We start from the raw sequence: 21,078 nt of genomic DNA, 5'->3' as shown, positions 1-21,078 counted from the left end.
CACTGAATTGCATTTGCATAAATCAAAGTTTAACACTTATCTTTCACTTTGGATTTTCTTTATTTTATCAAATAATTATTTTTAAAATTTGAGAAAATAAGATCAAAATGCCTAAGATTGAATTTAAACTCCAATAAATATGTGATTGTGTGACAAGCATGGTAATAATTTGTGAAAGAGTTTTGTAATCTATAAATAATACGGAAAGAAAGCTTGAAACCTGGAGATAAAATATTAGGATGTGCATCGGATTGATTCGATGTTAATATTTATAAAATTTGCCTTTTTAGTTCTTAGAGGCTTTTTTTTTCAGTTTTAAAATTTGGGTTGGGTATTGTTAGGGCTTAGATTAATTGGGTTGGTTTGATATGAGTATTGGGTAGGGATATGGTAATCAGAATATGAGTTCTAGTAATTAAAATATATTGGGAGGGTTATGAACAAAAAGCCATTGTACTGCTAACCAAATAACCAAAAAGCTGACTTATTTAGGTGTAATCCTAGTTATGGGTGACCATTCGATTTATTCGAGTAGAATCGAATAAACAAATTTTGAGTCGAGTTAATGAATCCTATTGTTTATATTTAATGTTGCGTTTAAATGGACTGATTATTTAACTAGTAGATGAAGTACAAGATTATTTAACTATATAAACAATATAATGGTTTTGTCTTTTAACTTTAGAAAAGATTAACATTTATCAAAACGGCGTAGTTTTGTTTTTTTTATTTAGATTTTCGGATAACTCAAATTGTGTAATTCATATTCGAGTTAAAATTGAAAATTTTAATTTTTTATTTAAGTTGATCCAAATAACTTGATTAATTTGAATAATTTATACTACTCAATTCAAAATTTAAATTTTTTAGAAAAAATTTCCGAATTGAATAGGATTTTGTTCACCCCTAATCCTAGCTAGATGGGTGGGAAGGTATCTTCTTTGTTGGGCAGTTGTAACTCGGCAATGGGCTAGTAAGGCAATGCAGGGTTGGACCGAAATCCTGGCAACCGTAACGTGAGTTAAGGGTTTAAGACTTCAAAGTTTATTCCAATAGGGCCCAAATATTACTTACTTTACAGATACAGATAGCAGTATATATCATCAGCTGAAAGATGGCGAGATGATCTTTGAGCGCGGCTGTGCTAAGCTTTTCCGTAATTGAAGCAAGAACCAGCAAGCCCAAACTGCGATTACAAACTTCTGTGGGGGAAAACATGGCGGGAGCAGCTGAACCACAAAAACGCCAGAGCGGGAGACCGTTCCCACCATCGGCGAGAGGTCCGCCTCCTCCTCCTCGCCCTCGCTTTGAACCTGTTGATCGCGAAAAGGTACCCCCTTCCCTGTTTTTTCTGTTTCTGTACCCCCTATATATTTGAAATTCTAGGGTTTCAAGGCTTTTAATCTACGTATTCTTGAATTAGAATCGCTAATCTGTAATGTTGCATAGGGTTTCTATTAGAGGAACTTAGTTGTCTTTTAATGCTTAGATCTTTTTAGGGTTTCAAAGCTCTATCCTTTGGGTTATGATTTTCTTTTTCTTTTTCTTCTGTAATGCAGACTTGTCCTCTATTGCTTCGCGTTTTCACTAAGGTAATGTTCATTTCTCAGAGCTCTGACCTCATTTTTCCTAGTTTAATATGAGATGCTTTTTTTGATCCGCGTAGATGATTTTGAACTCTCCCATCACTTTAGTTGTGCCTTGAGCCATAGAAACCTACATTGTTGGTGAAGTTCCTTTTCCATGGTTTAGGAGATATTTAAAATTTTTACTTAGGAACTTCAAAATCACATTTACAAAGTCAACTGATGTCCAGGACACTTGGAGAAGGTGATTGGAAAGACTTGTAGTATCAATAGATTTAAGCATAAATTTATTCCCTTTATATTTTCCAATAGCTAAACACTTTAAAGTTCATACGCACATTAGAGAACCTTGGTCTTTTGGGTAAGATGAATAAGTCCCTGTGAGCAAAACGTTAGTTCGCAGTCAATTTGTCCATACTCTTTTAAGTGGTACTGTTATGGTGAAAGTTTGCAGTGTCCAACAGTTAGCATCTGTTAATTGTTGTTAGGAATACTTTCAAGAAAAGACAATAATTCGTAGAAGTGGAATATTAGTCTTTTTCCTGTTTCTTATACATGGAGAAGTTCTTCAAGCTTTTTACAATTTGTTGTTAAATCCGCAGATTGGTGGTCATCATTCTAAAGAAGATTTTGCAGTGAGAGGCAAGGAACCCAAGGATGAGGTTCAGATTTATACATGGAAGGATGCTACGCTTCGTGAGTTGACTGATCTGGTATGTTAATAGTTTAATGTAGTTTGTTCAATTGTCAGTACTGTTTTGAACTTTACTGGTACGCAACATTCTCTTCTTTTTTCCTAAGCTTTTTGACTCTATTGATTCTACTTCTTTTACAGGTGAAAGAGGTAGCTCCAGCAGCAAGGAGAAGAGATGCAAGGCTGTCCTTTGCATTTGTATATCCTGACAAGAATGGACGTTTTGTGGTGAGAGAGGTTAGATTTTTTTTTCTCTTGCCTGCATAATTTTGCATCCTTGTGTATCCATATAACTTCGAAAACTGAGTTCAGTATGTTGTTGTTCCTATGATGACTTATTGAGATTAACTTTTACTATGGCTTTAATAACCTTGTGAGGCTGATAGTGCCCCGCGAGGGTTGGGGGGAAACCTTGTGAGGCTAAACTCTGTCACGTTGGTAACACATTAGTGATGATATGTATGCATTATGTAGTAAAGTTTATGAACTTATGATGATAAGGACTGGAATTTCCACATAGATAAGACACCTTTATGCTGTATATTAATGCATGTATTATGTAGCTGATACATGAATTGTTCCTATGAGAAAGTTTGCACGATTAATGATGTAAGTTATTCCTTCGTCAGGTGGGAAAGACCTTTTCTTACAGTAATGTGAGGCGATTAGATGACAGCAAAACCTTGGGTGAACTTAGCTTTGAGGTAGGCTGGATCTCCCGTGAAACAGCATTGTTTAGTCTCTTACATCTGCTCAAGCTTTGCATTGATCTTTTTGTTGACATATGCAGATTGGAGATTACTTGGATGTGGCTATTATGTCATCGGAGCTTTCTTCTGTCCGATAAGTGACTTGGATCGGGAGGTGCTGCAATGCATTTCCCATGAGTTTATCCTACTATGTAAGGAAATCATCAAGAAGATGCAAGTATTGTGTGATTGAACTTTGTAGAATGTTTGGAAGGTAGTGATCCTTGTAGGGAACCTTCAATGGTCCTTGACTTGTTAATCCTTTGTAAGATGGATCTAGTAATGTAGCTTGAGATTTTTGGGTAGCATTTTTAACCGTATGGAAACTTCAGTGCAACTTAACGGTGGCCTTCCGAGATTTGTTTAAAATTTGGCTTCAGTTTGTCAACTTAACCCAATTTCATTGATAGTAATTAATGTTTTTATCAAATACCTAATTGACATGAGTTTAAACCGGGTGATATTATATCAAAAAGCATTAATAAAATCTTATTTATTTTATATTCATTATGTTAAAATATATTTTAAAATTACAATCGGATTCATGAAGCTGTAGAATTATGTACTAAATTAAAGGTTTAAGTCACAATTTGACACTTGAGATACACACATTTTTTTTCATTTCAATACCCAAATTTTTTTATCCCATTTCGGTGTATGAATTATCATTTTCATCTCAATTTATCCCAATAAGAATTTGCCATATCGAATATTTTTATTGACAACTTTTAGGTCAACTGAGATGAAAATGATGATTTAGAAGGTACTAAAATGAGATATATGTTTTTATTAAAATGAAAAAATAAATATAATTTAAAAGCCTAAAATATAATTATTAATAAATTCACTCACGTTGAAAATAAAACAATTCAAACAAAACTAAAAAATAAAAAGATGAAAGTGAAAGTGGAGGGGCGATGGAGTCAAACTCAAATTACTTACTCATTACGCTCACAATTCACTAATTCAATTGGTTTGCAATCAAATGTTTAAAAGGGAAAATACAAATTACGTAGTTGGGGTAGTTATAAGTTTAGGCCAGCCAAGTGTCGTACATATATTGGCTATATTAAAATCAGGCGTCCCCGGCCAGACTCCTTACGAAAACGACACCGTACGTGTTGGCTAGAAAAAAGTTATTAAACGGAAGATAATTTATTAAAATTACAGCAATTATCCCCAAATATGAAATATCATCTCTTATCTTTGGGAAGGGAAAGAGATGATATGTGAAGTGAAAAAGGGTAAAAAGAAAAATGAAAATCGAAAACCAGGGCGGTGATTGAAGATCGACTGTTGCTTGCTTAGGGCAACCAGATTAACACATTCTTATCCAAATTTTAATTCCTCACTGTTGAGATATATAATTTTGTTAAAGCCTCTACTCCACTACCAGTTCACACTTCCCTTTCTCTACACGCCAAGTAACACTAATCCTTTTTTTTCTTTTAACTAATGATAGTATTTGAGTAACACTTAGCTTTCAATGGATTTCCATTACTACTAGCTTTTGCTTCGGATCTGCTGCTCTCTGTTTCACGAGATCTCCTCACTTTTTAACTCGTAATTATCCGTTCACTTTTTTTATTCTGGGATTTCCACTGTATCTTTTTTTCTTTTTCCCTTTTTCTGAGTGTTTTTCTTGTTGTTCCTTAGGCTTTGATAGCCAATGGCGTTGAAGCGGGGACTATCAAGTGTGCGTGTACTAAGCAACAGGAGTTCTGGATCTCGATTGCCTATTGCCATTCTTGTTTTCTTCTCAGTTCTCGCGCCACTTGTTTTCTTTGTCGGTCGAGGGCTTTATATTTCTGGTTTGTTATTTTTACTCACATTTCTAAGTTGCAATTAGCAGATCTCTCGTCGTCTTTGATTTTGATATTTGATTTATATATATGTGTTTGTCTTTTCTCTCTTATAAAATTTGGAAAGTACCTTACATTTTCATTGATTATGAGCTTTGGTTAGTGATCCATACAAAAATTCTTGACATCTGATCCGATTAGAAAATTCTAAAAGTTCAAATTACTTGACTTCAGTTACACTACATTTGTCGGTAATTGTGGTGTTCCTTGGAAGTTTCAATTTTAACTTGTTTCTCCACTTCACCTAACTAAAGTTTGTCGAATTGCTTTGTGATTCCTAAATTGAGATATCAAGTCAATTGCGTTCTTATCCATTTTGATTTCTTTATTTTTCAATGTTTCAAACATTTTGGTCTTTTCTACTTGATTGTACTTGACCTTTGTACCGATTTCTGTTTCTTGTGCAGATCAAAATAGTATTCAAAGTGATTTTAGCAAACAGGTTGCCTATTCTAAAGCTTTTCCGTTTACATTGGTTGTCTTAGGTTACAGACTTGATGGCTTCTTCGTTCTCTATGATTTTCAAATGGTTGCTTTTTGCAGAATGTTGATTGGAGAGAAAGGTTGGCTCTGCAATCTATCAAAAACCTTTTCACTAAGGAGGTAAATGCATCTTGTAGAATATTCCGTACAAGCTAATCATGTTTCTTGCTCTGACAAGTGTTGGATTTTAACTGTCAATTATATGATGCCACACTTGATCAATTTTAGGTTGTTGATGTTGTAACTACAAGCACGGCTGATTTGGGGCCACTAAATCTTGATTCTTTTAGAAAAGGCAATTTGTCTGCGTCATGGAAAGTTGTTGGGGTAGAGACTTCGGTTCAGCATAATGCTATTTCAAAGGTTTGAATAATAAACCTGTCGCTTGTATTGGCACTTTCCCATTTTTCTCAATCCTTTTGCTGGAACTATTTTTCCGATTTTAGTTTCTGATTGACTGATATTTGCTGGATCCTCACATGTTCAAAGTCAAACCAAAAGGCTACAGACTTGAAACAAGAAACATCCCAGGATAAAGAGGGAAAGTTTCTAGATGGTAATTTATTTCTCCGTTAGATGTATGCATAATGCTTTTTGTAAAAATTCACTCATGCTAACCTGCCTGTTCCATGCAGATGATCATTCACATGATACACCTGCTAAAATACTTCGAAGGGTAATTACCTTCTTTTGATGCACCGCTTGCTTTAGTGTCATATAGAATTTTATAATAAATGGGCATTTTATTTACCTTGCAGCAACTTAGAGATGATAGACGTGAGAAGCGGGCCACTGAATTGGTGAAACAAGATGAGAAAGTTACCGTGAAACTTGAAAGTGCTGCCATTGAACGATCCAAAGCTGTAGACTCTGCTGTTTTGGGCAAATACAATCTATGGAGGAGAGAAAATGAGAATGTTAACTCTGATTCCACAGTGCGCTTGATGAGGGATCAAATTATAATGTCAAAGGTTTATGTCAGTATAGCTAAGTCGAAAAATAAGCTTGAATTGCAACAAGAATTGCAAATTAGGCTGAAAGAGATTCAGCAGGCCTTAGGAGAGTCAACGGCTGATTCCGGTCTACCTCACAGGTAAAGGATACTCAATCCTGAATCTCATTGGCTATGTGGTCTATGTTACCTCTGTTTTTGCTCTTATTGATTCTGGCAGTTCCTTATTTTGTGTTCTCATGCAACTTTGTTTAGTGCATCTGAGAAAATTAAAGAAATGGGTAAAGTTCTATCCAAAGCAAGAGAACAATTGTTTGATTGCAAGTTGGTTACTGGAAAGCTGAGAGCAATGCTTCAGACATCGGAAGAACAAGTTAGGAGATTGAAAAAACAGAGCATGTTCCTGAGTCAATTAGCTGCTAAAACAATTCCCTATTCAATCCATTGCTTGTCATTGCGTTTGACCATACAATACTACCTCCTTCCCCAAGAGAAGAGAAAGTTCCCTAGAAGTGAGAATTTGGAAAATCCAAATCTCTACCATTATGCCCTCTTCTCTGATAATGTCTTGGCTGCATCAGTTGTTGTCAACTCAACCATCATGAATGCCAAGGTGATATAAGCTGCCTTATCTTATGTAACTGTCTAAGTTGCTTTTCTTTTTTTCATTCTAGAGTAGAAAGTGATCTATAGACTTTATTAAGAATTGAGCCTCAGGTGATTTCTGGACTGTTCTTTTCTTGGTGGTATATGCAGGATCCTTCAAAACATGTTTTTCATCTCGTTACCAATAAACTTAATTTTGGAGCAATGAACATGTGGTTTCTGTTGAATCCCCCTGGAAAAGCCACCATTCATGTTGAAAATGTTGATGAATTCAAGTGGCTTAATTCATCCTATTCCCCTGTCCTACGTCAACTTGAGACTGCTTCAATGAAGGAGTATTATTTCAAGGCGGATCATCCAACTGTATCTGGATCTTCAAACTTGAAGTATCGAAACCCGAAGTATCTCTCAATGCTTAATCACTTGCGGTTCTATCTTCCACAGGTCTACCCCAAGTTAGATAAGATACTGTTTCTTGATGATGACATTGTTGTCCAGAAAGACTTGACTGGATTATGGTCTGTGGATCTGCATGGAAAAGTGAATGGTGCTGTAGAAACTTGTGGTCAAAGCTTTCATCGTTTTGACAAGTATCTTAACTTCTCAAATCACCATATTTCACGAAACTTTGATCCTAATGCTTGTGGATGGGCGTATGGAATGAATATGTTTGATCTCAAGGTGTGGAAAAAGAAGGATATCACTGGCATATACCACAAGTGGCAAAATATGGTGAGTCTATGAATGGCTATCTATCTGATATCATATTATTATTTTCTGCATCACACAGACACACCTTCATGCATTCATACAGAAATTGTTTTCTGATTGATGGGTCAAATTCTCAGTTTATCAATCATCATATACAAATTCTAGTGGACATGTAGCTAAGTTATATATGCCAAGTGATTGTATTATAGTTAATTATCATTATTGCTTGGATGCTGAATTGTGCTGATTGATGCATGTTCCCTTTTTTTCAATGTTTATCAGAATGAAGATAGGGCATTGTGGAAGCTTGGGACACTTCCTCCGGGGTTGATCACATTCTATGGTCTAACACATCCACTTGAGAAGTCATGGCATGTACTTGGTCTGGGCTACAATCCAAGTGTACACAAGAAAGAAATCGAACATGCAGCAGTTATCCACTACAATGGCAACATGAAACCATGGCTGGACTTGGCTATGACAAAATATAGACCATACTGGACCAAGTATGTCAAGTATGATCATCACTACCTTCGCAGTTGCAACCTTAGTGAATGAAGGTGAATTAAGTGTGGCATTTTGGTTTTTTGCTTTTCTTCTCTCTATCCCCACATTGTTTATTCTTCTAGTTATTTCATTAAATTCATTCCTTTAGTGCTCACCCGTTGGAACGAGTTAACGAATTGTATGCAATGTTGACCTTTGAAGACACCCTATGATTTTTTACATTTAGACAACAGAATAGGTGGAATCTTATATGAATGTATTTTTTGAACAATGGCTCCCCTTTCTAGATTTAAATTTATATCTTTATAAAGACTCCAATTTCTTGCATTGTTTCTTTTTGGATGACTGCTTGAACCTGTACTGTACCATGCCTTTTAATGTGTATATGGTGATGGATCTAAACTCAATTTACTTCTCTACATAGTCTATCTCTAAACTCAGATCCATCGCCATATAAACATTAGCAATCTTCATCCGTGGAATTAATGTTGAAGATATTTTTCTTATTTTTGAAGCCAATTGGAGAATGCTTCAAGAGTTTTCATGTTAACTTTGTAATGTTTCTGAGTAAATTCAAGAAATGTTGCCCATTTAAAGTCCGGATATATCCTAGGGTTTTCGACATTCACTAAAGCAGTAGCCGGTGTTACCGTTTTGTTCATCTTGGTACACACAAAGTAAGCAATAGATCTTCTTGCTCTTTCATTATTTACCACTGGTCTATGCAAGCAACTTTTGTAACATAGAGCCTGAAATATCACAATTTTTGTCTCACGTCAAAATTAAGTTGAAAATATATACATTAATTTAGAATGTTGGTATAACTTTCATCATCGTCTTTTAACATAAAGAATAAACAAATATAAGATAGTATCAACCAATATTAATTCTAATGAAATTATTAGTATCCGAACATTGAACCAAAACTCTAAATATCTTATTTGAAAATGCACCACTCATAATTCATTTATATTTCTATAAATTCGGGTTTCTCATTTTTTAACATTTTTATGAAAGATACTTATCTTATTCATAATAAATATTCACAAAAAGAAAGACCTAATTATGCCTATTGAAGCATTTTTTAATATCCTCGTTGCTTTAAACATTTAAATAACAGAATTCAAAATCATCATTTATATGTAATAAATTGTGTCAGTAGCCATTAAACTTATTTTAGAATAAATTTTACTAATACCTCATATCAAATCTAATCATATTTATTGATTTTAACTTTTAAGAATACTACATCCAACCCATATCTTAAGCTGATTTTAAGCTTGCCAGCCTTTCAAGGATACCACATTCAACCCATATCTTGAGTTGGACCTATGATTGAACCCTATACAGACCACTTTTATCCTCTTTCATTTATAAATTATCCCTTCCTCCAAGAAGAACGAGGTAAACGAGGACATAGTGTCAAAACTCTGTTCAAGTACAATGCCAACCTTCTCAAACTATTAGTTTAGAGATTCTCCGCTCCATCTATAGTGTGAATTGTCCTCATTTTAGCAGCTTTTTACACCCTATACCGTATGAATTACCCCAGTTGTATTATTCAATATATTGTATAATTTAATTCTCATCTTGATTTACATCAAACCAATTCATATGCAAATATACATTCTTTTACTAAAATTGTTTAGTTTAATCATTAAAATATCATATATATAATAATTTACATATCATGGACCATAAAACTTAATTATCTTCACTTATGAATATGCTGTGATACAAATTTCTCATTTAGCAACTTAGAAGTGGCGATCATCCAAGAACATTCTTTTTAAAATTTTAATATATATTTTAATTGAGATTTCAATATATATGATTATTGTGTGAAAAATCTATTGTGAGTGAATAAAATATTTTCAGATTTATTAAAAATTTTCAAATTTAACAAAATTTTTAACTAATATAAAAATTTTCACAAAAATATTTAAAATGTTGGTTAATCTAAAAAATTTTAGTGTGAGCTTGGAGCCCACAGTACAATTTTCCTTGTTTTATGGTCATGGCAGCCCTTAGCCGTTTTAAATGGTAAATGTTTGAATTCTGCAAAAATTTTAAGTCGATGTAATAATAAAATTGATTTCTAACTGTCGCCAATGTTGACCACGAAAGCTCCTGGGATGGGAGTTAGAGAATTCCATTGATGATCTGCGAAAACCTGAAGGCCTCCCACCTGATCCTGATCAAGAATGGTCAAGGCAGTAGGGTCGGCGTGAGGACCGGTTCCTAGAGCCAAATCAGGTTTTGGGCATGGCGGATAATGATTCAGTCTCAAGATTGAGTCATTTCCTTGGAAGAAATCTCTCAAGTAAGCTCGGCCGAGTACCAGACTTAATCCCAGCAGCTCCATAACCTCCATGGAAAGCTTGTTCATGGCTTCACAATATTCCTGGTAAACCTTCCTATCATTGAAACACATAGACATTCTATATTACATTTGTATGGTTTATTTAAGATAATATATAGAATGGTGAGCTTTTACATACCCAAAATGTCTAAAATCTTGACCCATTACACTGACAAAATATTGTTCTACGATATTTGGACTGTCAGGGCAATATCGAAAAGACAGTTTCTTTCCATGGCAGCTTGGAGGAAAACCTGCCAACGAAGCCACTCGAATATCCAGAGTTTTCTCCTATTTTTCTCTTTGCCTTTTGCTTCTCACAGAGTTGCATACTGAAGAAGTCCATGCACCGATGAGCTCTATCCACAAGCCCCGGATCCACCCCATGGTTTACAACCATAAAAACTCCATGCTTCTTGCATGCCTTATCCACAATGGTGGTGATCGGCACCAGAGAGGACAAATCCCTAGTCAATGGTTGGAACTACAAGCTGTGGGGCTTCCAGGCATGGTCTCTCGTGGTGTGGCCATATGAACTGAGATGGCATATCAGATTCAGATCCAAGGATTGATGCATCTAAAGCTGAAGGTTGATGTTGGTTTTTTGTTACAGAAGTAGGTAAGAAATTAGACCTTTCACCAGGTGGAGGCATTGGCTAATATACAATGTAATGTACCATTTCAGTTGTGATTTGATTGTTTTTGTTTTGGCTTCGGGGAGAAGAAAAGAGACCAACAGAGAGTTCAAAATAAGGGTTAGATGCTGATAGAATAGTTACGAAACATACATACAGTCATATAATTGAAGTTAATGGTAGGCGAATTGAATCTGTGTGACATTATTTTTAATTAGCAGGTAGTATAAACTATGGTAGCCTTTTCTTAAGGGCATTATTTTCAAGCAGAGCAGTCGTTTTATTTACGCTTGTCAAATCAAATCAAACTGTTTTGTTTGTTTCACTTGAAGACACAAATACAATTTTGATATGAATATCTTTGGATCATATAGAAATTTTGTATACATTATCAATCAATTAATTACAACTTGTTTAACATCCATCCATAAAATGTTTGGAAATTTCTTTTCTTGATTACATATAATAAGCTTAAACTTCTTTAAAATGGATATGAACTCAAAAGGACAAAATTAAAAATTATGGGGACGCAAAGCACACCGACTACAAAAACCAACCAAATAGCTTTAACCATTGATTTTCTAACACACTTGTGTCACGGGGCTAGACCTTTCGTCTTGCAATTCGTGCGGCTTTAGGCGATTCGTTCGTCCAAACTCATCTAAGTCAACCTTTACATCCAAAAGTGAGGATTCTTTTAGAACTCCTCCAAGGCACCAATTTATATAACGGAAGCGATTATGCCAAAAGAAGCTACAAGAGAACAACAGAAAGCCAAAGAAAGAATGCACAAAAAATGTTTGAGTAAATGCTCAAAGAATTCTATTACTTCTAAAAATTCAACTTACAATGGATGAGTACAAATGGGGGGAGACTCTCTATTTATAGTTGAGCTCCCCAAAACCGACGGTCAAGAAACATTTACATCGACGGACGAGATTAACCATATCCCCTAATTTTAAGAATTTATAAGATATGCCATATCAAATCTAATCTAATTTTTACAAGATATGATTCCCTATATCTTCTAAGATTAATTACCAAAATTAGCCTAAGTTACCATGTCTTCATTATCGAGCCAATCAGGCTTCAATCTGACAGGCTTCTCCAACAATTCCTTGAATCGGGCCAGTTCTCGTGGGCTAAATGTTCTCCATCTAATCGATAGACCTCCATGGGACACATCTTATGCCATGATCACGGGCTTTGCACTTTGGCCGTGACACTTGGACAAGGTTTTTTTACTCAAGGACGTAAGGTTCAAAGAGTGTTATCCAAGGATTTGGATCATAATGCATTACATCAGCCGCTCGTTCAAACTCTGCTCTTAGAACTTTAATGCTGAACTTGTCCACCACTCGACCAAGGTCATGAGATACCACAAACGGATCCTCTATGCAGATTAAATGACGATCATTGTCAATTCTTCTTGTCCAGTCTTTTTCTCCCTTACTGCACAAATGGAGTAATCAAATTAAAAACGTTTTTGTTTATTTTATCCCCACCTACAACTATTTAGTCCTCGGTTTATGCAAAACCAAATATAGCATCTATTGATCATTTGCAAATTGCAAAAGAGAGCACTCATTTTTCTCCCTGCTCAGAACTTACTACAGTAAATGGGATCTGTTAATAAAATAATTCATTCACCACAAGATGCAACTAATACCCAAAGAAGGTATTTAAAACAAAACCAGATACATGCATCTTAACTTATAGTTATAAGTTCAGAAACTATGAAAACATTTTATATTTTCACCTCAAACTTTATTAGCAATCCTGAAAGATAATAGTTTGCATCTCACCTGATCAAGCTTCCTGTGCGTACAGATATTACTGAATTTGCATAATCATGAATATATGCCCAATAGTTAAAGAATGCCCACACCAGTTGAGCAATAGTTTCCTGGTTAGAAGATCCAAAATTGCAAAGGTTTTCGACTTTATCAAAGTAAGCACACTCAACATCATCCACAGTGACAGAGAAGGTTGTCTCCATTCCCTGAAAGAGAATTAGCAAATGAAAAATCTGAATGACTAACCCAAAAACATCTAGTCATCGTAATTTTGCAAAAAAAAAAATCTTCTAAAGAAATGATTCATGCAAAGGAATAAAGACCATGATATGTGTGACATGAAACTAACTTCATATAAATACGGACCATACAATTGCTCATAGGGAACAGAACCAACAATCACACACAAACCAGGCAGGTAAAAAATGACTGCAGCTCCTAACCAGTGAAAGATCAAAACCCATAATAAAATGTCCTTTTCTTTCAGTGACAGATTTTTCCATTCATTATATAACTCTCTTTCTTAAGTGTGCCACCCTTTCATTATATCATCCAATTCTTTCTACCATGCCAAAGCAATACAAGGTACTGGTAAACACACAGTTTATTGATCCTTTATCCTTAAAATATACAGCCAAATTTCAGAGCCAACTAGACAAGGCATGTAAAAAAATAGTAATAAACAATAACTGAATAAAACCAAAAATGGTATATAAGAAAATAGGTTATCATGTAACCTTTACTATTTAGGAGAAGAAAATTTCTACCAACAATGTTGTAGCAAAGGTAGGGCAAAATCCAAATACTAATTAAAAACAAAAATTGATATAGGAAGCAAAAAGCATACACACCTGCAAGCATGGAAGGATAGCAGGTCTACGTTGCTGTAAGAAATGAATGCACATCAAAACATACCTGCAAAGAAAATACTAGTTAAAAATAATAATTGATAACAGTAAATAAATAAATAACAAGAACAGGTGACTTTATAGCTGCAAGTTAAATTAAGCAATACCTGAAATGTGTCCTACCCTATCTCTAGATACATGAATCCTACCTAAATTGGCATCATCACAGCTTATACTTTTATCGATGTTTTTATTCATTTCAAAGCAAACCAAATAGACTAACCACAAACACCATTGAAATATGCTGCTCAGGAATGATGTTGCTAGCTATGGGAATAGCATTATAGTTGCAAACAACTCACGCGTAGCTAGATAGAGTTCCTTGGTAAGTTGCATTCACTCCTCTGGACTTGGCCCAGTGTTTCACAATAAAAGCCAACTGCCATAATCTTACATCGATTTTTGCATAATCTCGTAGAAGCCTTGTATTTACTACAGCCAAAACATTGTTTACGCATATGTCACAGGAAATTCCAGTCAATGGATCCATAAGCTTTACTATGGGGACCCTGGCACGAGTCAGTGCCTGTACATGAGGCCAACAGCAAGTTATACTCAATTTTACTGTAAAGTTCATCCATAAACTGTCTAAGCTTCAATTGCAATATTCTCCATACACATTATGAGTCTGAACTTCAAGTGCAAATTCTCTATACAGATTATGAAAGCATATCAGTTGGAAGTGACAACAAAAAGTAAGAAAGTCCAATGGAAACAGAAGGGGGGGGGGGCTCAGAACCCGCAACTTCTCAAACTAATATAAATCAGATGATGAATCTTAAGGGTTGTAAAATAGAGACTACTTAAGAGGAATGTACTAATCAAATTTCGGCAGAAGATTTTCGCATCTTAAATTATCATCCACAAAGGAAAACAAAAAGAATGCATTAATTGCCACTTGTAATCAACCTATCAAGATTACAAACCTGCAGAATGCACAAATTGTAATCATGGCTCATTAACATTGGCCTATTTAAAAGTAAAAAGTAAAAAACCAAATTCCTAAGAAGCTGCTATGAATAAATAGAACAAACCAGTTGAATCAAAGTGAATTCAGAAAATTGCCATCTAAAATAAAACAAAACTGAAAATCTAAGCAAACATTATATATCAATTTGGAAGGAAAAAATTATCGCTACACCACATATGTAGTTTATTACAATGAATTTTGGAGAAGGTAACACATATCAACCTGCACATTCTGAAGATTATCTGACTGCAAAATATCTGCCAACTTTAGCAAGATTTCAGACTTGTCGTGAATGTCCTCATTAAACGCAAGGCAAATATCAATGTCACTCTTTGACACCCCAAAAGAGTTCTCACAAGATCCATAGAGATATAACCGTGCTTCTGGCCATTCTTTGCAAACTAGTTTATCAAGTAATGCTAACAACTGTTTCTGCTTAGCTTTTTCTTCCACAGGAGGTATGAGTGACTCATAAATAGCAAGTAAAGGTGAATCTAACCTGAGAATATCACTGTGACAATCCGTCCGCCTTTTTAACATTCTCTCCCTCTGGCTAAGTAGCCTTTGCCCCCTGTTATCTTTTCTGTATTCCTGATAAAAAAAACCACAAGTAATCCTGAATTCAAACATAGTCTAGCCTTTCACTAAGTAATAATGATGAACAGTCCAAAATTTTCAGTATGAAATTCTGACTGCCTAGACAGTCCTTGGTGTATGATAAAACTCAAACTTCAAGGGCACTGATACGATGTGTTCAGCCAAACATTATTTGGGCAATATTACCAACTAAATTTAAGATGTATTAAGCATATACTACCAAAATTACCTGTGACCATATAATTTCAATTATAATTCAGGCATCCACCTCAATCTTTTAACTCTCAGATCTCTCAAAGCTTCACAGATTATAGCAATTGGTTCAAGGCAATAAAAAGTAACAGAAGTAAGAAAATAAGTCTACCTTCTCCCGATGATGCCGCTTCTTGTCATTCTTATCATCAGATTCATCCTCAACCAACAAAGGTTCAACAAACTTTTCCTCAATTTCATCCACTTCGCCACCATCTTCCCTTCTAGGCTTATCACGCCTTGAAAACCCATTTGCACCACCATCCATATGCAATTCCAAAAGAGGCCCTTCAATCTCAGTCACTGAAACAGACTGCGGATTACTCCCTGCCGGCGGCACAGGGTGATCAAGCTGTCCACGAAGTCTCGTTTCATTGTCATAACTCAAATGACCCAATTCAGCTTTTAATTTATTTACACTGTGCGCAACATGTCTCGTATTTTTTCCGAAATCCCGACTTCCTCCTCCTCTTCGAGGCTGTACTGAAAACCCTGGAGGCGGTCTTGGAGTTTCAGCAGAAGGGGTAGACCTGCAATTCCCATCATGCTGCTGTTGCTTTCCTCTTTCATCAGAATTTCGACGTTGGAAAAAGTATGGACTCGAATTTGGATTGGCATTAAGCCGCGAGTTAGATTGCTGATTTGAAAAATTCAAATTCGAATTTTGAAGCACGCCATCAGGCTTTGGAAGGGTTTGAATATCACTAGGAAAAGAACCAAAGACGAGTTTTTGTTCTCGATGCTTTAGCTGGGTCAGATTCGGGATTACGTGATTGTTATTACTGTCTATCCTTGAAATCCCTATCCTTCTCAAGTCATCCACTAAAGCTTCTTGATTAAAGGCAATTTGGTTTCCTGGAGAAAACCAAGGGTTTTGGCGAAACCCTATCAAATTAGGATAGAAGGGCGGAGAGAGATTGTGGGGCCAAGGACTGGGGAGATCGCGTCCATTCGGTGACCAAGATGGCGAGAAAGGGAGTGTGGGCCCCACTGCTTGAACGGCAGGATCAATGGCGAGCGATTGAGCTTGCGGTTGAGGCAAGGTCATGGGAGCCACTCCAGGGGGTAATGGAGATTGTTGAGGATGATGCGATTGGGGCTTTTGGAGTAAAGAAAGGAGGAATTCGCCACCGTTGGCAGTCAGTGGCGGTGGCGCATCCCCTCCACTGCCGGTCATCGAAGTCCGTTCCTCTGAAGTTTTACAGTTGAGATAGAAATAATGGAAAGAGGGAGTGAATGATGAATTGCCAAAAGGAGACTTGGAAACTCTCAGCTCATCTGGTTAAAAAAACTATTGTGTTAATTTTGGTGCCGTATTTTTCCTTTGCTCGAGTCAGCATGACTGACTCTAGCTCACCTGCTTTCTCATTGGTTACCATTTATAATTCTTAAATTTTTCCAAAACATATAAATAATTAAATATAGTTATACAGGTTTTTTTATTAGTAAAAAAACGTTACAATTTAATAAATCTAGATAGTGTACCAAAAAAGATAAACCCTACAACTCTAGGCAACAAATGTGATGATAGGCAGATATAGTGGATGATGTTGATGATGCTTAAAATTGTGCTAATAGTAGTGGATTGAGTCTTAGTTTATTAATATAAGTATTATTAATATAGAAAGATATAGATTTAAGTGTATTAAATCACATTATCTACCTATTTAGGAGTGAACAAAACTTGATTCGATTTGAAAAAATCGAAAAAAAATTTAAATTTCTAGTTAATCGAATCGAGTTGTTTGAGTTATTTGAGTCAACTCGAATAAGTGATACGAGTTTTAAGTTCGAGTCGAGTTGAATTTTATAATTTTAATAACAGATTAGTGTAAATACCTTTTAGCTCCTGTCAATTTTTAAAAATAACAAATTAACCTCTCTTTCAATAAAAAATTACAAAATAATTCAAAATAAATTTTAAAATTCTAAATATTTATAAAAATCTTAAAATTTATATTTAAAAAATCTAAAAATATATATAATGAAAGTTAAATTTTTAAAAATTTTCTAAAATAATAATTTTGGGACTATATAAGTTAATTAATGATTCAAGGGAATTAGTTATATTGTGACAAGATTTTAATTTGACATGTTTAATTTTTTAATTTAACTCTAACAATTCACTCAATTCAGTTCGACTTGACTCGAATCTCATTTCACTCGACTCGATTTGAAAAAAAATTCAAATAGAGTTAGGATGATAAAATAAGACTCGCCAACTCTATTAACTTAAATTTTTTTCACTCAATTAGATCAAACGCTCACCCCTCCTCTTATTTATGGGTTGAAAGACTATAGATAATTCTAGATATTATTTCAAAAAATTTGTGTTGATTGGATAAAGAAAGTTGGATGGTAGCAAATGAAATCTTTGGACCAATATTTATAGAAGAAATTTATCCAAAGGAAGATGTACAAGTGATTATAGTGGAAATTATGCTCACAAATTACATTTTTGGGAAGTTTTAGACTATTTATTAATGGTCCCAATATTGCAACACCATCCTCAGTAGATTTGTCTTTATGGTGTCTCATGGCAATTTAAAAAACAATATATTAATTTTAATGTCATCGTAAAGGGAGATTATAGTTAGTCTGAAACACCAATCAGAATAAATCAATATTAGTAACAAAAAGTAGAGAGAAAATGAGACAAAAGGCAGCAAATTAAATATTTATAATAAAAATAATTAATTATCATTTTTAACAATAATCTTGAACTGGTTATTGTTGCTAGTATGCGCAGCCTAGCTCACAGGGTTGATTTGGCAGCAGCAGACTCATAATTAACACACCGACAGCAAGTGTCGACAAATTCCTTGATGCTCTTAAGCAGTGCTTCCGCCTTCAACGGATCGAAAATTTCAATCCCATGGCAACCTCCTTCAGCGAACTCCGCCACCACATCCACCCCACGCGCCTCCAGCACTTTCACCAACTCCCTCTGCTTGTCAATTAGTGGATCCCCTCCGTGGCCTGTCACTAAGCACCGTGTCAGCTGTCCCATCTTCTCCTTAAGGAACCCGTCAGCCGTCATCGGGTTGCAAAACTCATGGTCCCGGTCAGCTCCCTCGGGCAAAGCCAAGGACCACATCAGATCATTAGCTGGTAAAGGCAAGATCCTGTCATTGACGAATCGCTTCTCCGATTCAGTCCTTTCCACCCCACTGAAGTAGGGCTGATTCATTATCAGCCCTATGATTTTCACAGGCGAGGTATCGATGTCCAATGCACGTAAAGCTGCATGGAAAACCATGTTGCCCCTGCACTGGAACCAATTAGAAAACACTTGGAAAAATCTACATACTCTGTTAACCACGGATCACAGCCGTTGACGTCCATCGCCTGGTCCCGGACCCACATGATGGTTTCAACGGCATCATCGTATGCAGCCGGAAGGCGATGCTCTGGTGCCAGACGGTATTCGAGAGAGAGGACTACGGCTGGGAGTTTAACTGCCTTGACACTGCATGCATCGTGGAAAGGACGAGAAGTAGCACTGAAGAGGATAAAGCCGCCACCATGAAAGTGTATTAAGAGAGGGAGCCTATGATTGGTGTTTGGTGGTGGAGTTGGTGGCCTATAGAGACGAATGAAGGTTTTGTTTTGGGGATTCAGAGGGATGTCCTTGAAGAAGGCGAGTTGAGATGCGTTGGAACCGGTGCTTTCTTCTTCTGTAATTGAAACTGAAGGGAAAAGAGATTGTCGAGTGAGTGACCCATCTGGATTTTGGACAATTTTGAGTAACTTGAAGGGATCAATGGATGTTGCTGAAGTAGAGGATTGATCCTCCATGGTTTTCAGACAGCTCGAATGGGATTAGTGAGAATGCGGTTTATGAAGAAAAAGTTGTAGCAAAAGAACAATTATTAATTGAAATAAATATCATTACATACTGTGTCTAATAAATAATTAATATTTTTAAAATAAATTTTTATTTCTAATAATAGAGTACAATCTTATATCATAATATAAAGGCAAATATGTTAATTGAAAATATACTATTGCAAAAATAAATAGTTGTCATTGATAGAAATAAATTGAAAGTAAATAAAAAGGTAATCACTATGATGTGAAAGATTATTATCTTAGAAGTAAATTCGTCCTAATCGATGTAATTGTGTAGTGGACGTCACCCCCAAGGTTAACAAAGTACTTCATATTCGTACACCTGAATAAAGAAGGTAGAACATGATTGATATGTTTTCTCAAAATATTCAAAAAAGTAGGCTGGAGAGCTGAAATTTGGTTGGAAATTTGATCGAAAAAGTTTTTTTGAACAGAAAACAAGCGAGCTAAGAAAAGCAAAGAAGAGATTGATGTTTGTTTGTTGTTGTGTAAAATGAGAAAATAGTCTGCTATTGATATTGTTTTATGAAGGGGTAGAATAGTAAATTAGCAGTGTCAATTTTAAAAAATAGCAGACGATTTTCCTCAACCAAAAATATTTTACAACAGCCAGAATATTTTCTGTAACTAAAAAAATTTATGATAAAAGGAACAAAAAATTTATTTAAAAAACACACGATACGTGTTAACACGGATACGAACAACGACAATAGTGTGCATGTGTTGAGCCTTTAGCCCAATTACTCAATAAAATTAGAGATAAAGCTATAGTTAAACTCCTTTAAAATCTTTTCTCAACCAATGTATAGGATTACCCACTTTACATTACCAACACAATCCATACCAAGCAAAAGACCAGGTATGATCCTTTACAATGGGGTTATCTTTCTCTTATCATCTCTTTCCTCTTAGGCTCCGTTTGTTTTATTAAAAATGACTTCTCTAAAATTATTTCTAGAAAATGATTTACTTTTTTGGAAAAACTAATATTTTCTAGTGTTTAGATGAACCTGTGTAAAATATTTTCTATTATTTGACATATTACCTGAAAATACTTTATAAAAGTTGTTTACAATAAGACAAACATACATTTGAGATTTTCTCATCTTTTCATTATTTAATGGAGTTTATTTTATATCTATAAATTTACATTTGTATTGTTTTTGCATATATTAAAATTATTTTATTAAATTCAGGTTCATACAACATTATCTTTTAGTTACATGACTACTAAGTGAGTATTTTTTATTTGAAAATGTGACATCAACAAAATTGACAAAAAATTTAACAATATTAACAATTGGACTTGATTTTCAAATTCGAAAAATAGAGGACTAAATTATTGAAAATAAAAGTACAGGGACTAACTAAATTCTTAAAATAAAATATAAAGACTAAATTCTAAATTTATGAAGAGTACATGGATTTATGGTATGTATATTTTAACATTTATACTACAAAACATTTATTATTAATATATCTATAATTGTAATAAATATTTATTATTAAAATATTAATATTTATTATTTTCAATAATTTTCTGTTGACCAAATTGT

At 34.9% G+C, this 21,078-nt stretch overlaps 3 protein-coding genes, 1 long non-coding RNA gene and 1 pseudogene across 7 annotated transcripts; 3 read left to right on the top strand and 2 right to left on the bottom strand.

Annotated features, from left to right (window-relative positions):
- Nucleotides 1–863: 863 nt before the first annotated feature.
- Nucleotides 864–3,337, top strand: LOC107910889 (histone deacetylase complex subunit SAP18). The gene is made up of 6 exons (XM_016838813.2): nucleotides 864–1,330; nucleotides 1,560–1,592; nucleotides 2,189–2,299; nucleotides 2,422–2,517; nucleotides 2,910–2,984; nucleotides 3,071–3,337. Exons 1-6 carry the CDS (start codon nucleotides 1,217–1,219, stop codon nucleotides 3,125–3,127), a joined length of 486 nt encoding a protein of 161 aa, XP_016694302.2. The 5' UTR covers nucleotides 864–1,216; the 3' UTR covers nucleotides 3,128–3,337.
- Nucleotides 3,338–4,201: 864 nt separating this feature from the next.
- Nucleotides 4,202–8,468, top strand: LOC107911931 (polygalacturonate 4-alpha-galacturonosyltransferase). The gene is made up of 11 exons (XM_016839929.2): nucleotides 4,202–4,592; nucleotides 4,686–4,840; nucleotides 5,299–5,333; nucleotides 5,435–5,494; nucleotides 5,603–5,737; nucleotides 5,864–5,930; nucleotides 6,010–6,050; nucleotides 6,133–6,467; nucleotides 6,582–6,939; nucleotides 7,083–7,664; nucleotides 7,926–8,468. Exons 2-11 carry the CDS (start codon nucleotides 4,699–4,701, stop codon nucleotides 8,199–8,201), a joined length of 2,031 nt encoding a protein of 676 aa, XP_016695418.2. The 5' UTR covers nucleotides 4,202–4,592; nucleotides 4,686–4,698; the 3' UTR covers nucleotides 8,202–8,468.
- Nucleotides 8,469–10,126: 1,658 nt separating this feature from the next.
- Nucleotides 10,127–11,205, top strand: LOC121223696 (uncharacterized). The gene is made up of 2 exons (XR_005921021.1): nucleotides 10,127–10,557; nucleotides 10,719–11,205. It is a non-coding gene; the product is annotated as an uncharacterized lncRNA (long non-coding RNA).
- A 728-nt stretch (nucleotides 11,206–11,933) lies between these two features.
- On the bottom strand, nucleotides 11,934–17,016 carry LOC121223695 (UTP:RNA uridylyltransferase 1). Of its 4 annotated transcripts, XM_041105811.1 has the most exons (6): nucleotides 15,783–17,016; nucleotides 15,044–15,412; nucleotides 14,154–14,377; nucleotides 13,795–13,858; nucleotides 12,953–13,149; nucleotides 11,934–12,599 (listed from the first exon to the last, which is right to left on the bottom strand). In XM_041105811.1, the coding sequence occupies exons 1-6, from the start codon at nucleotides 16,845–16,847 to the stop codon at nucleotides 12,389–12,391; spliced, it is 2,130 nt and encodes a 709-aa protein (XP_040961745.1). In that variant the 5' UTR covers nucleotides 16,848–17,016; the 3' UTR covers nucleotides 11,934–12,388. The 4 variants fall into 4 exon arrangements, with proteins under 4 accessions (XP_040961745.1, XP_040961748.1, XP_040961746.1 ...); XM_041105814.1 differs by lacking the exon at nucleotides 12,953–13,149 and having other exon boundaries at nucleotides 12,581–12,599; nucleotides 15,783–17,015; XM_041105813.1 differs by lacking the exon at nucleotides 11,934–12,599 and having other exon boundaries at nucleotides 12,963–13,149; nucleotides 13,791–13,858; nucleotides 15,783–17,015.
- Nucleotides 17,017–18,340: 1,324 nt separating this feature from the next.
- Nucleotides 18,341–19,515, bottom strand: LOC107911929 (probable carboxylesterase 8; annotated as a pseudogene).
- Between the last annotated feature and the right edge of the window lie 1,563 nt (nucleotides 19,516–21,078).

The sequence above is a fragment of the Gossypium hirsutum genome, chromosome D11, assembly GCF_007990345.1.
Source record: "Gossypium hirsutum isolate 1008001.06 chromosome D11, Gossypium_hirsutum_v2.1, whole genome shotgun sequence".
NCBI classification, from domain to species: Eukaryota; Viridiplantae; Streptophyta; class Magnoliopsida; order Malvales; family Malvaceae; genus Gossypium; species Gossypium hirsutum.
Note: the sequence above shows the minus strand (reverse complement) of the source record. Positions and strands in the feature narration are given on the sequence as shown.